Raw genomic sequence first — 13,290 nt, forward strand, 5'->3', positions numbered from 1 at the left:
TGTTGTATATACATTGTCAAATTAGATTACTGTATTGAATGCTTTTTTTATTACAAGAGAGGGATTAATCGAATTTGTGTCTGTGTGTGTGTGTGTGTGTGTTTGTGTATGTGTGTAAGTTCCCCTATCACTCAGAAATTTCTCTGATAAAAAGATAAAATTATTTTTAAAACAAACTAGGAGGTTGAACATTACAAAATGCAACACTAGTCTTATTGTATGAATTCAAAGAACTAGCCTCAGACATCATTTTTTTTTAGTATTTTTTTATTGGTAATCATGGTAGTATATTACTAGTTAGTAGAAAATCCTTATTTTAATAGCATAATTTACCACACACAATTTTATTCAAACATCTCATTTTTTGAGTACTGCTCATTGTTTTAAAAAGTAATAAGGATAAAATGAATTTTAGATAAGAATAGCCTTCCCCCAAATCCTTAACATTTTTAACATAATGTAATTAATGTAGATGATAAAATTATGTTTTTAGACTATTGATTTCATCATTATATTAAATTTTTACTCTTAAAAATCAGATGAGGTGTAAATTCTTGTATTTCTTTCAATTAGTTATTTAAATCATCTCCCATTTATTTCCCCGATACATCTACTAGTATATTTCTCTGTCAGTTAAGATACTGACCATCTACTTAAATTGTGTTGAGAAGGCATGTATATATCTATATATCTATTATACTGTGTATTTGTATCTAGTCCTCTATATATCTATCTCATTCTAGAATTCCAGGACCCTGGAGTCATCCTTTTAGGGGCAAGATAAACTTGGTTAAGACTCTGAATCACTGTTGAGAGCACAGATATTCATATGTAACTGACTGATTTTTGGTTTCCTTCCTGTTTTCTGACTGCCTATTCATCTTACCCTAGCCCTAAGTTGTGATCTCCTATCTTCCCACCCATATTTATTTATCCTGTCTACTCCCACATCTCTGGTGTCTCAACTCTCTCCTGCCTCTGGATTCTTAAGTTACAACTTCATACTTTGGAATTCCTTTTTTCTTTGAAATTATGATTCAGGAAGGTTGGATGACAACGCATCCCAGAAATTGGGATGCTTTGGTCAAGTGTTAGTCCTTTATCTCCTGCCACCCATGGGCAAGATATGAAATGAGTGCAGTTTCTCCAAATTGGTGGGTTCTACATAAAATAGCTATATCCTCTATTCCCTTCAGGTAAACTTATTAAATGCTCTCATCTACTCCTGTCTTTCTACTTTCAGGCAGCATCTTGGATCATAGAATCATTCTGTTCCAGCCAAATCTGCCTATTTACTGTTTTCTGGCATTTGATATTCCATGTCCTGCTTTTATGACTTGGCTAGTTTTTCCTTCTTGCTTGTGATTTTATTTCTCTTTTCAGACTCTGAGAATCCCTTGCTTCCTCAACATCCTACATTTATGACAAACCTTTCCTTTTTCCTATAGTTGTTAGTGCTGTATTCTGTATAGGCTTATCTTTTTTACATATTGAATCCCCTTCACCACCCCAGGATAATATAAAGTTCCTTGATACCATTTTTCATTTTGTCCTTTGCCTAGTGCAATATCTGACATTGCTTGTTGGATTGGACTAGAATCACAAATTTTTATCATGTCCATCTTGGGTTTTTTTTTTTTAAGGTTTTTGCAAGGCAAATGGGGTTAAGTGGCTTGCCCAAGGCCACACAGCTAGGTGATTATTAAGTGTTTGAGATGGGATTTGAACCCAGGTACTCCTGACTCTAGGGCTGGTGCTTTATCCACTGTGCCACCTAGCCGCCCCCATGCATCTTGTAAAAGAATTGAAAAGTACTTTAAAGAAGAGATCATCTAGTCCAGTCCCTGTGTTTACAAATAAGAAAACTGAGACCAGAGAAGTTAAGTGACTTGCCTAAGGTCACACAGTGAGAGAGTGAAGTATAGAATTAAAGTCTCCAAGAGTCCTGATTCACTAAGATCCATCATTTCAACTTGTTCTTTATTCAGTCTAGACATAAATAATTGAAAGGAGTGATTTGATAATATGATTATATCTGATGGTTTTGTTAATTTTTGTTATTAGAGTATCATTTAATTCCCTTTGGTTCTCAAAGGGCCATTTATCTCCAGAATCAGAGATATTTTAAGTTGGAAGGAACCTGGAAAACCATAACTACACCTGAAAAAAAATTCCTGTTATCATGTATCCATAGTCCTAATTCACATTAGCTTTTTATGAGATGTATTATAACATATTGCCAATTCATATTGATCTTAAAGACTGCTAAAACTCCCAGATCTTTTTCAGACCTATTGCTGCTGAACTTGGTCTTCCCATTATGTACTTGTGAAGTTGATTTTCTTAAGTTAAATGTAAAATATTACAGTTTCCCTTATTAAATTTCATCTTATGAAATGTTCTAGCATGTTCAGTCTTATAGAGAGAAGTAGAGAGAGGGAAAGAGGAGGGAAGAGGTTTTTATGATGTAAAGATAAAAAGCATCACTACAAAAGTATTTTAAAAATAGATATAGGTAGTAATCTCATTTCTAGCTCTATAGATAACAAAACTAATTGAGGTAAAAGGAGACCTTACTTTATAAAATGCCCCCCCCAAATCAGAAAGAAATATAATTATCTGATTTAAAGCATATGTTTGTGGATACATATTCAGCAATATCCAACAAATTTCCTATCAAAGTGTTGATCATCTGTCATAATTGTGAGAACTGTAGTAGTGTTTCTAAAACCAATTGTTTTTCATGGCTAGGTAGAGTAGATTGGAAGAGGAGTTCTCAATATGGTTTGTATTAAAAAAAAACCAGCCTTGTAATTTGCTTCTTTCTTTTAAGTCATGGAAAACCTCCTCAATATCTGAAAGAAAAAAGTTATAGAGAATAAATATAGATAGAAAGGGTTCAAGGTCTTTAATTATTTGGTATGCCAATACATAGTAGAATAAATAGATTGCATATTTACAGATAAATAAATGAATATGTGAACTGAAAGGATCTCACCTTTTAGAAAATGATGATATTAAGCAATAGGGATAGACCAAGGCTTAAAAGTCTTTGCATCATCTATTGGGATCTAAGAAAGAGAACATGTAGATCATTTGTTACACTATAGCAACATTACAAGGACAAGTAACTCACCGTGAAAAGAATGCCCATATATCTTTAAGTTTTATTTTGTTTGTTTTTGCAAGGCAAAGGGATTAAGTGACTTGCCTAAAGTCACATAGTTAAATAAGGATTAAGTGTCTGAGGTCGGATTGAACTCAGGTCCTCCCAACTCCAGGGCTGATGCTACCTAGCTTGCCCCTATCTTTAAGTTTTAAAAAAAATTCACTCTAGATCTTGGGAGAAGGGGTGGATCAACTAGGAAATCAATTCTTTCTTTGCTTATCATAAAGAGCCAGTTGCTTGGCTCTGGTTGAGTACTTTTTTCCAGGCATCACATTTGACTTTTATTCATTGGATTCTCTAAGGAGGCTAACTTTGCCCATCTGGGATGTATGTAGGCTGGGGTAGAGACAATTAAATAAATGTGACTCTACAATTCTGATGGTAAACTACTGGAGTGGTACCAGTATCAGTGTTTGATAACAGTGAAGGCACATGGGCAGTGTGTGGAGATAGCTTTCATGGCAGCTGTTGGAGTTGATTTTGTTGGAAACTGTCCATTTTCATGGTAGCACCTACCATCTTCCCAGAATAGTGGTGGATACCTAAAGAGAGGCATCACATTGTAGAGAATTGAGTTCTGGACTTAAGAAACCATTTGAAATCATGTCTCTGAAAGTATGAGACTATGAACAAGTCACTTAACCCTTCTAAGCCTTGATTTCCTCATCAGGAAAATGAAGATAACAATTCTAGTATTTGTCTCACAAAGGTTCAAATGAGATAATTTCTATACTGTTTATTCAGTCTCTAAAATGCCTGTCAGATTTTTTTTTTTACTTAAAATTTCAGCATTGATGAGTTAGGCATGGTAGAAGACATTCATCCATATTGCCCTAAATTCCTTATTGCTAAAACTCTCCCTTCTTTTCCAAGAAGTGGAGAATCTGGCTCTGTCTTTTACTCTACCTTATTTTCCTGTCTTCAAATACTGCCTTCCCAGGTGGCTAATTTCATTATTTCCTATCATCTACACCTGTATTCTACTTCAGCCACACAAAACTTTCCATGATCTTTAACTCTAAATTATAATTAGAATCTCTTGTTCTTTCATCCCTCCCTCTACTTCATTCTTCCTGGGTGGTATTTAGGGAAGGATGTTTTAGTTTGAGGAATCAAAGGGATAGCAAATAGTACAATAGGGAAGTCTTACTGACTGGTTTCTCCTTTTGATTTCTGTTATTGCATCCTTCCTTGATTGCTTTCCAAGTCCATCACTCTTGTCCTGACCTCACTTTTCTCCCTTCACAGTCTTGATTCTATAATTTACAGTTCAATACTGCATTGTCCCCCAACCTCAGAGTCTATCTCTTAACCCATCTTATATTGTCCTGTAATGAGGTGGGCTGAAAAGGTCCCAGATCTTAGAGCATATACAATATTATCTGAATGTTAGGTGAACCTGTTTATAGAAATTCATGAGGGAATGATAGGGAAAGGGGAGACACTTTAGAACTTTATCCCATTTCCTTTATCCTGTTGGCTTACTCCATGGTTATAAAAAATCCTTTAATTGGCTAGAATTGAGTGGACATTAAAATGTCAAGTACAGCCCCAATTTTTCTTTCTTCCTCACGGCTTTTGAATGAGGAGGAAGAAATGGTTTGGACCTCCTCGAGGGAAGAGTTGTAGAAACTGTGGTAGATGCTTCTGTGGCTATCTTATATCTCTCCACCTGGACTACTGTGTTGCCATGAACACATGGTACCTTTGCTTCTTCTTTTACTTTTTGGTCTATTTTTTTCTCCATCTTATTTGAATGATTACTAGAAATGAAATGGACCAGATTAAGAATTTTTAAATGTCTGAAGAAGCACCTGAAGTCTAGTAACAAGAATCCATAGCAAAATACCTGTTGGTACCTGTAGCTGCCAAATTTAGTGAAAAACCAGCTCAGAGGAACAATCTTTTGTTACTGTTCAGTCATTTCAGTCCTAACTCTTCATGACCCCATTTGGGGTTTTCTTAGCAAAGATTACTAGAGTGGTTTGCCATTTCCTTTTCCATTAATTTTTATAGATGAGGAAACTGAGACAGAGTTAAGTGACTTGCCCAGGGTTATACACTTAGTAAGCAGCTGAAGCTAGATTTGACTTAGGTCTTCTTGACTCCAGAGCTGGTGTTCTAATCTTTGTGCCATCTAGCTGTCCTGAGGAACAACTTACATTAGTCATCAGTGAATCAGCCCAGCAGCTAAGATGCTGGTCCTACAAGTGACAGAGCAATTCATCTATTGACTAGGTCACATTCAAAGTGAAGTTTATTTAATTAAATTGACTTGAATTATACTTCCACCTCTCACACTCTGACAATCCTAGAATCAAATCCTTCTATTCACTTTCTTAAGATCTAGTCCTAAATTACTGGGGAGGAGGATGTAGGGGAGGAGGGCAGGCCATTAGGTGGCAGTGGCTAGAGTGCTGGGCCTGGGGTCAGGAAAACCTAAATACAAACCTGACCTCAGATATTTATTAGCTCTGTGATCCTGGGCAAGTCATTTAATTTGTATGCCATAGTTTCTCATCTGCAAAATGAACTGAAGAAGGAAATGTTAACCCACTCTGGTATCTTTGCCAAGAACACCCCAAATAGGGTCAGAAGAGTTGGCTACAACTAAACAACAACAAAAGTAGTTGAAGGAAATTATGAAACTATGATTGGATCATATTATCATTGAAAGTGGAACAAGAGAGCCTTATCAAGTAAATGAGTTTTAGGGGATGAGGACTTTTCCTTTTCTAATTCCTCTTAATTCTTATGCCTTCCCTTTGTAAATTATTTCTTATTTATTCTGTGTCTAGTTTGTACATTTTTGTTTGTTGTCTTTTCCATTAGACTGTGAGATCTCTGAGAGCAAGGGACTGTCTTTAGCCTCTTATAACCCTAGTACTTAGCATAGCATCTGGCATAAATATTGATTAATATTGTGTTAAGCTCTTGGAGTTACAAATACAAAATTGAGACAGTTCCTACCTTCAAGGAGTTTACATTTCTACTAGATGAGAAAAAGTATGGTGGAGTGTATAGATTACAACCTGGAGTCAGGAAGACTCCATGTGCCTCAGACCCTGCGCCAAGTCACTTAACCCTATTTGCCTCAGTTTCCTCCTTTGAAAAATGAGCTGAAGAAAGAATGATGAATCACTTCATTATCTTTGCCAAGAAAATCCCACAGGGGCCAGACATGACTTAACAATAACAAAAATGGTAGGTTAGTATGTAGGGAAGGATGTTTTGGTTTGAGAAATCAAAGGGATAGTGAATAGTACAATAGGGCAGTCTACTGGCACACCCTTTCCAGAGGATGCAAGAAATAGAAATAACTGTGGGACAAGGTTAAAAATGAGGCTACATGGTCCCAGGGAGTTCAGATTTGGGTTTTTTTTTTTTTTTTTGGTTTGTTTGCTTTAGCTTTTCCAGATCACAGTATATACAGGGAATGTTTGGAGGTGTGAATGGGTCAACATGTACTATTGACATCTTCTTTCAGGAAAATGCAATTCTAAAGTCTTCTTTGACCTAATCAAGGAATTCAAGAGGATATTCACATCTATCTGCACCTCAATTCCTTAATAAACAAAGACTGACTTCAGCCTTTAATCTCATCAAGTTGAAGGTCTTAGTTGTTGTCCAACTCCTTGTGCTGCTGGTGTACATTGACATAGAAAACCACTTAGTAACATTATCTATGGTCAGTTGCATTTCTGTTTTTTGAAAATATTTCTCAATTACACTTTAATCTGGTTCAGCTGCACTAGGGAATGTTACACACCTCTGCTCTATACATTCTAATCTTTCCCCTGGGCTCTCATTGCTTTCTTTCATTCATTCCCCATTGGACTCTACATCCATCTACACTCCCTTTCACTTTTGTGGTGAGAGGAGATATAGATGGAGAAAAGGAAAAAAAAGCTTTTATTCAGCCAAGCACTGTGCTAAGCTCTTTACAAATATTAATGCATGCTTGAAGAAAAGCCTTTCCAATCTTCTGTCTTTGAAGTAAGGGGAGAAGACAGAATATGCCACTCTATACCACTAATCTCCCACCTTTGTTGTAAGGGATAAGGGTAATATTCCATCCACCAGTTTCCTACCTTTGTGATAAGGGGAGACAGTATTATTCCATTATACCATATGTACTGTGTGGTCTCCAGCCTTTTTCAGAAAGAGGAGAAACACCTTTCCATCAAGAACCAGATTTCTTTCTTCCAAGGGAGAGAAGAAAGGCTATTCCATCAAGTCTTGAGACTGGTTTTTGGCCTTAGTGAAAGGATACTTGAGCCTGAATTGCCTAAAGCCCTGATAGGACTTTTTTGCTGTTGTTCAGTCATATCCAATTCTTCAGTTGACCCCATTTAGAGTTTTCTTGGCAAAGATACTAGAGTAGTTTACCATTTCCTTCTCTAGTTCTTTTTATAGATGAGGAAACTGAGGCAAACAGAATGAAGTGACTTGTCCAGGGTCACACAGTTAATAAGTGTCTGAGACTAGATTTGAATTCAGGAAGATGAGTATTTCTGACTCCAGGCCTGGTACTCTATTCACTGTGCTACCTTATGTATTCTGAGAGAATTCTATCTTGAAGTTGAACCTGGCAATGAAAATCTATCCAAACTTAGTGATTATCAAATTCCCCTCTAGTCATAGTCTCCTTTTCCAGTGATTCTGAAACCCATTCCTGAGCCCCATTGTCTGATCCTTTATTCTCATTCCCCTCAACACTATTACTACCTCTCCCTTTCTAGCTACCTACCTCTTCCCTTGTAGTCTCTGGAATTCTGCTCCATAAGATAACAAACTTGCTTTCATCTTAGATCTTTTCCTTTCTCACTTCTTCCATCTATTGGCTTTCACTGAGACCTAGCCCTCTCTGGCTACCTTTTCTAGCAATGGTTGTACAATATATTACTCATACCTCTGGTGAAGGTGGGGGAGTTGGAAAAAATATTCCTTACTCCTCAATTGCCACTTCCAAGTTCTCCTTTAACCACTATCACTTGGTAAGTTTCCTCCTTTGGGATTCACTTAATATATATCTTATCACCTATCAAAATTTTGGTGGTGGTGGGCTATTATCCTCCAGGACACACACCTTCTTTCCTGGTGAGTTCAGTAGCTGACCTATAGCCTTTTTTCTTCTTCCCAACTCCTGTCCTTACACTTGAGGACTTCAACATCTCTATTAATGCTCCTTCAAGCTCCCTGACTTGACAGTTTTTACATTTATTGATTTCACATGACCTATTCCTCTACCCCATTTCAGCTAAACATAAAGATCTTGATCTTTCATTATTCACAAATACTCAATTTGCATATTCATGAACTCTGAAAACAAGTCTCTACCTTGTTCTTTGTCCATATCTTGACTTCTAATATTTTGATCCTTTAGTTTTCTTCAGGTTATCACCCTTGTACTAGCCACACTCTCCTTCATTCCCCATATTGACTGCATGGTGAACCAGATCAATTCAGCACTGTCCTCTTCTCTTGAATCCCTTGCCCCTTATTCTATTGCCAATTTTATTCTGCTAAGCATTAGTTTTAGATTACTCCCAACATCTGCTACCTTCACTCCTACACATTACTGATGAACAGAAAAAATAATGAAATTATGCTAACTGGTTCTACTACAAATTTATGTCACATTGCTTCAACTGAGCCTTTACTGCTGCTATGCAATCCTACTACATCTCTCTAATTTACTCACTACCCCACTCACCACTGGCTTTTTCAAAGAAAGAGTCATGGGAAGATTTCTATGAACTAATATAGAGTGAAGTGAGTAGAATCAGAAGAATAATTTATACAATAACATAAATATTATAAAAATGAAAAATTTCAAAGACAATATAAACTGATGAAGAATGGAATGAGTAGGACTAGGTGAATAATTTATATAATAAAAACAGTGCTGTAAAAACAAATGACTTGGCAAGTTATAAAAACTCTGATCAAAGAATGATCATTCAAGCTTCCAGAAGACCTATGATAAAACAAGCCTCTTATCCAACTTCTGAGAGGCAATGGATCCAGCAGGCATACAGAATGAAAAATATTTTTTGAACACAATGAGGAAATTCGTTTTGTTTGACTATGCCTATTTGTAAGGAGTAGGAGGGTGGGAGGGAGAGAAAATAGCTTTCTATTAATTACTAAAACAAAAATTAATTTAAAAAAAAAGACAGCTCAAACCCTACCTTTAGAGGAGGTCTTTCCTTATTCAGTCCCCAGCCCCTCATTCAGTACTTCTTTCTTCTGAAATTACTGTGTATGTTACGCATGTACATATAAGAACAAAGATCCTATATAAATTTAATACATAAACTAGGTGTATAAGAACCATTTCTGGAGAAAAGAGTTGTGAAAAGCTTAAGCTGAGTCTGACCCTCAATGGTAGAGTTTACATATTACAGATATAATATTAAAAATATTCATCATTTTTGGAGTGATAAGTTGGGGTTAATATTTCTTCACTTGTTTGGATTAGAGCCCCTCAGGGCTATAATTTAATTTTTTATCCCCTTGGAATGTGAAGACTTAAAAAAATAGTACTGAGACCTAATAAGCCAATCACCCATATTTAATTATATAGTCTATATTTTAAAATCCAGAGAATGAAGGTCTAAACATGTCAATATATTATTTTTGGTCTTCTCTAAGCACCTACTGTGACTGATATAATCCAAGGACCATAGGATCATGTTAACATAGCACTTATCAAATGCTGTTCTGTGTTGACTTATTGCATTACTGCCTAGAATCTGCTGTGGTCATATTTCACCAGACTGTGTAGGAAGAAAAATGTGTGATCCTCATATGTGCCAGTTCCAGGACAGTCTCTAGGGCTGACAAAAATTTCCTCCTAGTCGAGAGAAGTTTAAGACTGTGGGCTGCTGACATTGTTGAGCAAGCTCTACTTGATAGTTATGGGCTTTGGCTTTGAAGCAGGCAAACAAGAATTGAGTATCCATGGCAAACCAGGTCATGTGCAGTATTTATTCAGTTTGGTTGATGGATCGGAAAAGGGCACTTCATAAGTTTTTCCATCAGTTTGGCGGGAACTTTCATTCAGATAGCAGCAAGAAATACATGAGGGATGGTCACTGTTCATCTGCTGCCATCTCCCAATGTTTTTGAATCCACAAATATATAATCAGAGAGTGTTGAGAAATGTGAATGGTCACAGAGCAATGATTGTGTATATATATATATCTCCAGTGCTTGACATAATAGGTGCTTAATAAATGTTTGATTGATGTACTGTGATAAGTTATTTGTTTTTACTCCAATAAAAGGTTAAGAGTATGTTACAAGATTTTGTTCCATTTCAATCTTTTTAAAAATTTTTATTTATTTAAGGCAATGGGGTTAACTGATTTGTCCAAGGTCACACAGTTAGTTAATTATTAAGTGTCTGAGGTCAGCTTTGAACTCAGGTCCTCCTGACTCCAGGGCCGGTGCTCTATCCACTGCTCCACCCAGCTGCCCCTGTTTAAATCTTTTGATGGACAAAGGTATAAAAGATCAGGGTCCCTCATGAGAGGAGAAGAAAACAAGCATAGGAACACCTACTATGTAGGTGCTAAGTTCATCTCACATATTATGTCAATAAATCAGAAATAGAGAGCAGAGTAGATGTAAAATAGGTAATTTTGATTACATTAAAATGTTTTGGTATAAATGAAATAAATGTAGCCAAAATTAGAAGGAAAGCAGAAAACTGGGGAAAAAATTTATAGACAATTTCTCAATAAAGCTCTCATATATCAGATATATATAAAGAACTTGGTCACATCTATAAGAATGAATCATTCCTCAATTGAAAAATGATCAAAGGATATATCAGGCAGTTTTCCAAGGAAGAAATCAAAATAATTTATAGTCATATATAAAATGTGTTAAATCCTGATTGATTAGAGAGATGCAAATTAAAACAACTTTGAGATAGGTTTTTAAATTTATCAGATTGGCTGAAATTATTGAGGGAGAAAGTATGAATGTTGGAGGTGAGGTGGAAAAATGGGGACATTAATTCAATGTTGGTGGAATTATGAACTGTTTTAACCATTTTAGAGAGCAATCTGAAATTGTGCCCAAAGAGTTCTTAAGCTGGCTATATCCTTTGATCCAGCAATTCCACTATGAGATATGTTTCCAAAGATGGTTATGGAAATAGAAAAAACTTATTTGTTCTAAAATATTTATTGCAGCTCTCTTTGTGATGGCAAATAAATGGAAATTTAGGGGTATCAATTGGGGAATGGCAAAACAAGTTGTGGTATATGATCACGATAGAATAAATACTACACTATAAGAAATAATGAGCTTATTGATTTTAGAAAAACATGGATTACCTTGCATGAAATAAGGAAGAACAAAATGAGCAGAACCAAGAGAATGTTGTCTATATTAATAGCAATCTTGTTTTGAGAGTAACTTTTAGTGACTAAGTTATTTTAACTACAAAGGACATATGAAGGAAGAAGCTATCTGTACCCAGAGAAAAAAATGATAAATAGATTTATAGAATGATTTTATATATATATATATATATATGTATGTTTAAATATGCATACACATACTTTTGTCTAATGGTAGCCATCTCTAGGTCAGGATTGGGGAGGGAAGAAAAAAGATATTTATGTGATAACTTTATTATATATTTAAAGGGAATAGCAAGTTGTTCATAATAGAGCTGTAGCTTCATATATAATCATCTTTTTAAATTCTACTATGTTATGGAAATGTTTTATTTCATAAATTAAAAATAAAACAAAATAAAAATATTGTCATCTGGTCCTCACAACAATCCTGGGACATAAGATTTTACAGTTGAGGAAACTGAGGCAGGCAGAAGTTAAATGACTTTCCCAGGGTCATAAAGCTAGGAAGATTCTGAGGTCATGTTTGAACTCAGGTCTCTCTGATATTCAACTATTTCCTTATGCCACCTATGCTTCTTATTTGATAAATGCGTGCTCCCTTCCTCTCATACCAGTGGGAGCTGTTAGTTTCAGCTTGATTCACCTTGCCTGGTAAGAGCAAGCAGAATTCTAGTCCATAGCTTCTTTTCTCCTCTGACTTCCTCAAAGAGGTGGAAGGTCGTGCTAATTTTAAACTCTGAATATTTTCCCTCAGATTTGAAGTGTAGAAATCAACCTATCATTGAAGCATTATTTTTATTGTTTGTGTTTCTCCTACATGATCTGGTTGTGTTAATAAGTCATGGCCATTAACAAAGAAAAATTCTATGATTTGAGGAGGTTGCAACTGAGGAGAGGAAAGCTAATCCATGGGAGGAAAATGAGGGTCAAGCTATAGGTGGTCAGAATTGCTACTAATAGAATCTCTTTAGTATCATACTTGGTACCACTGACCTTCTTATATTTATAAATTATGCACTTATTGATAAAGAATGTTAACTTTGCTCAGTTATTCACATCAATAGGGAACAGTATAATGTATGAATAGGAGTCAGCATAACTGTCACCTTGGACAAATCCCTTATCCTTTCTGGACCTGTTCCTTAATCTATTAAGTAATTAAAGTAAGACTAAATGACCTCTAAAGTCCTTTCCAATTTAAATTCTATAATCTTTGATGCTATAAAGCTTAGTAATTTGAACTTGAAGTCATTGCCTATGTACAACTTCCACCAGGTAGTACCTTACTTGAATTGTAGACCTAGAGGGAAAGGAAGACCAAATGCCACTAACCCAGCTCCTTTGGCAACTGTGAGATATTCCATTATTTGGGATACTTTCTTTAGCTAAGTTATTGAATTTGGGCTCAGAGGAACTTAATGCATAGCAAAAAACTCATTAAAACTTTAATACACCCCACAATAAATGGATTTTTAACCTCTAGAAAATGAGGAACTGGTATCTTCTCTTTGTTGATATGTTTATTTTGGGTTTATACTCCCACCTATTTGCAAAAGGATTTGAGGAAACTTGCAAGTAAGCAGCACTTGTTAAGAATAAAACCCGAACAAAGACCCCCACTAAAAGGAATAGAGGAATGGATCTTTCCAGGAATCATCTGAGATGAACTAATTACTATACTTGGTCATTGAAGTTAGCTCTAAGTTTCCTGGCAGCTAAGGCAAAAAGGGAAACAATTAG

At 35.7% G+C, this 13,290-nt stretch overlaps 1 protein-coding gene across 2 annotated transcripts in view; it reads right to left on the bottom strand.

The window, feature by feature from the left end:
- Nucleotides 1-253: 253 nt before the first annotated feature.
- LOC141491090 (aldehyde oxidase 2-like) overlaps nt 254-13,290 on the bottom strand; it is a 144,924-nt gene continuing 131,887 nt past the window's right edge. For both annotated transcript variants that reach the window (XM_074191678.1, XM_074191679.1), the window contains 2 exons: nt 2,999-3,071; nt 254-2,855 (listed from right to left, as the gene is read on the bottom strand). In XM_074191678.1, the coding sequence (XP_074047779.1) occupies nt 3,018-3,071 (54 nt within the window). In that variant the 3' untranslated portion in view covers nt 254-2,855; nt 2,999-3,017. The remainder of the gene's footprint in view (nt 2,856-2,998; nt 3,072-13,290) is intronic.

Source organism: Macrotis lagotis, chromosome 6 (genome assembly GCF_037893015.1).
Source record: "Macrotis lagotis isolate mMagLag1 chromosome 6, bilby.v1.9.chrom.fasta, whole genome shotgun sequence".
In the NCBI taxonomy this organism is placed as follows: Eukaryota; Metazoa; Chordata; class Mammalia; order Peramelemorphia; family Peramelidae; genus Macrotis; species Macrotis lagotis.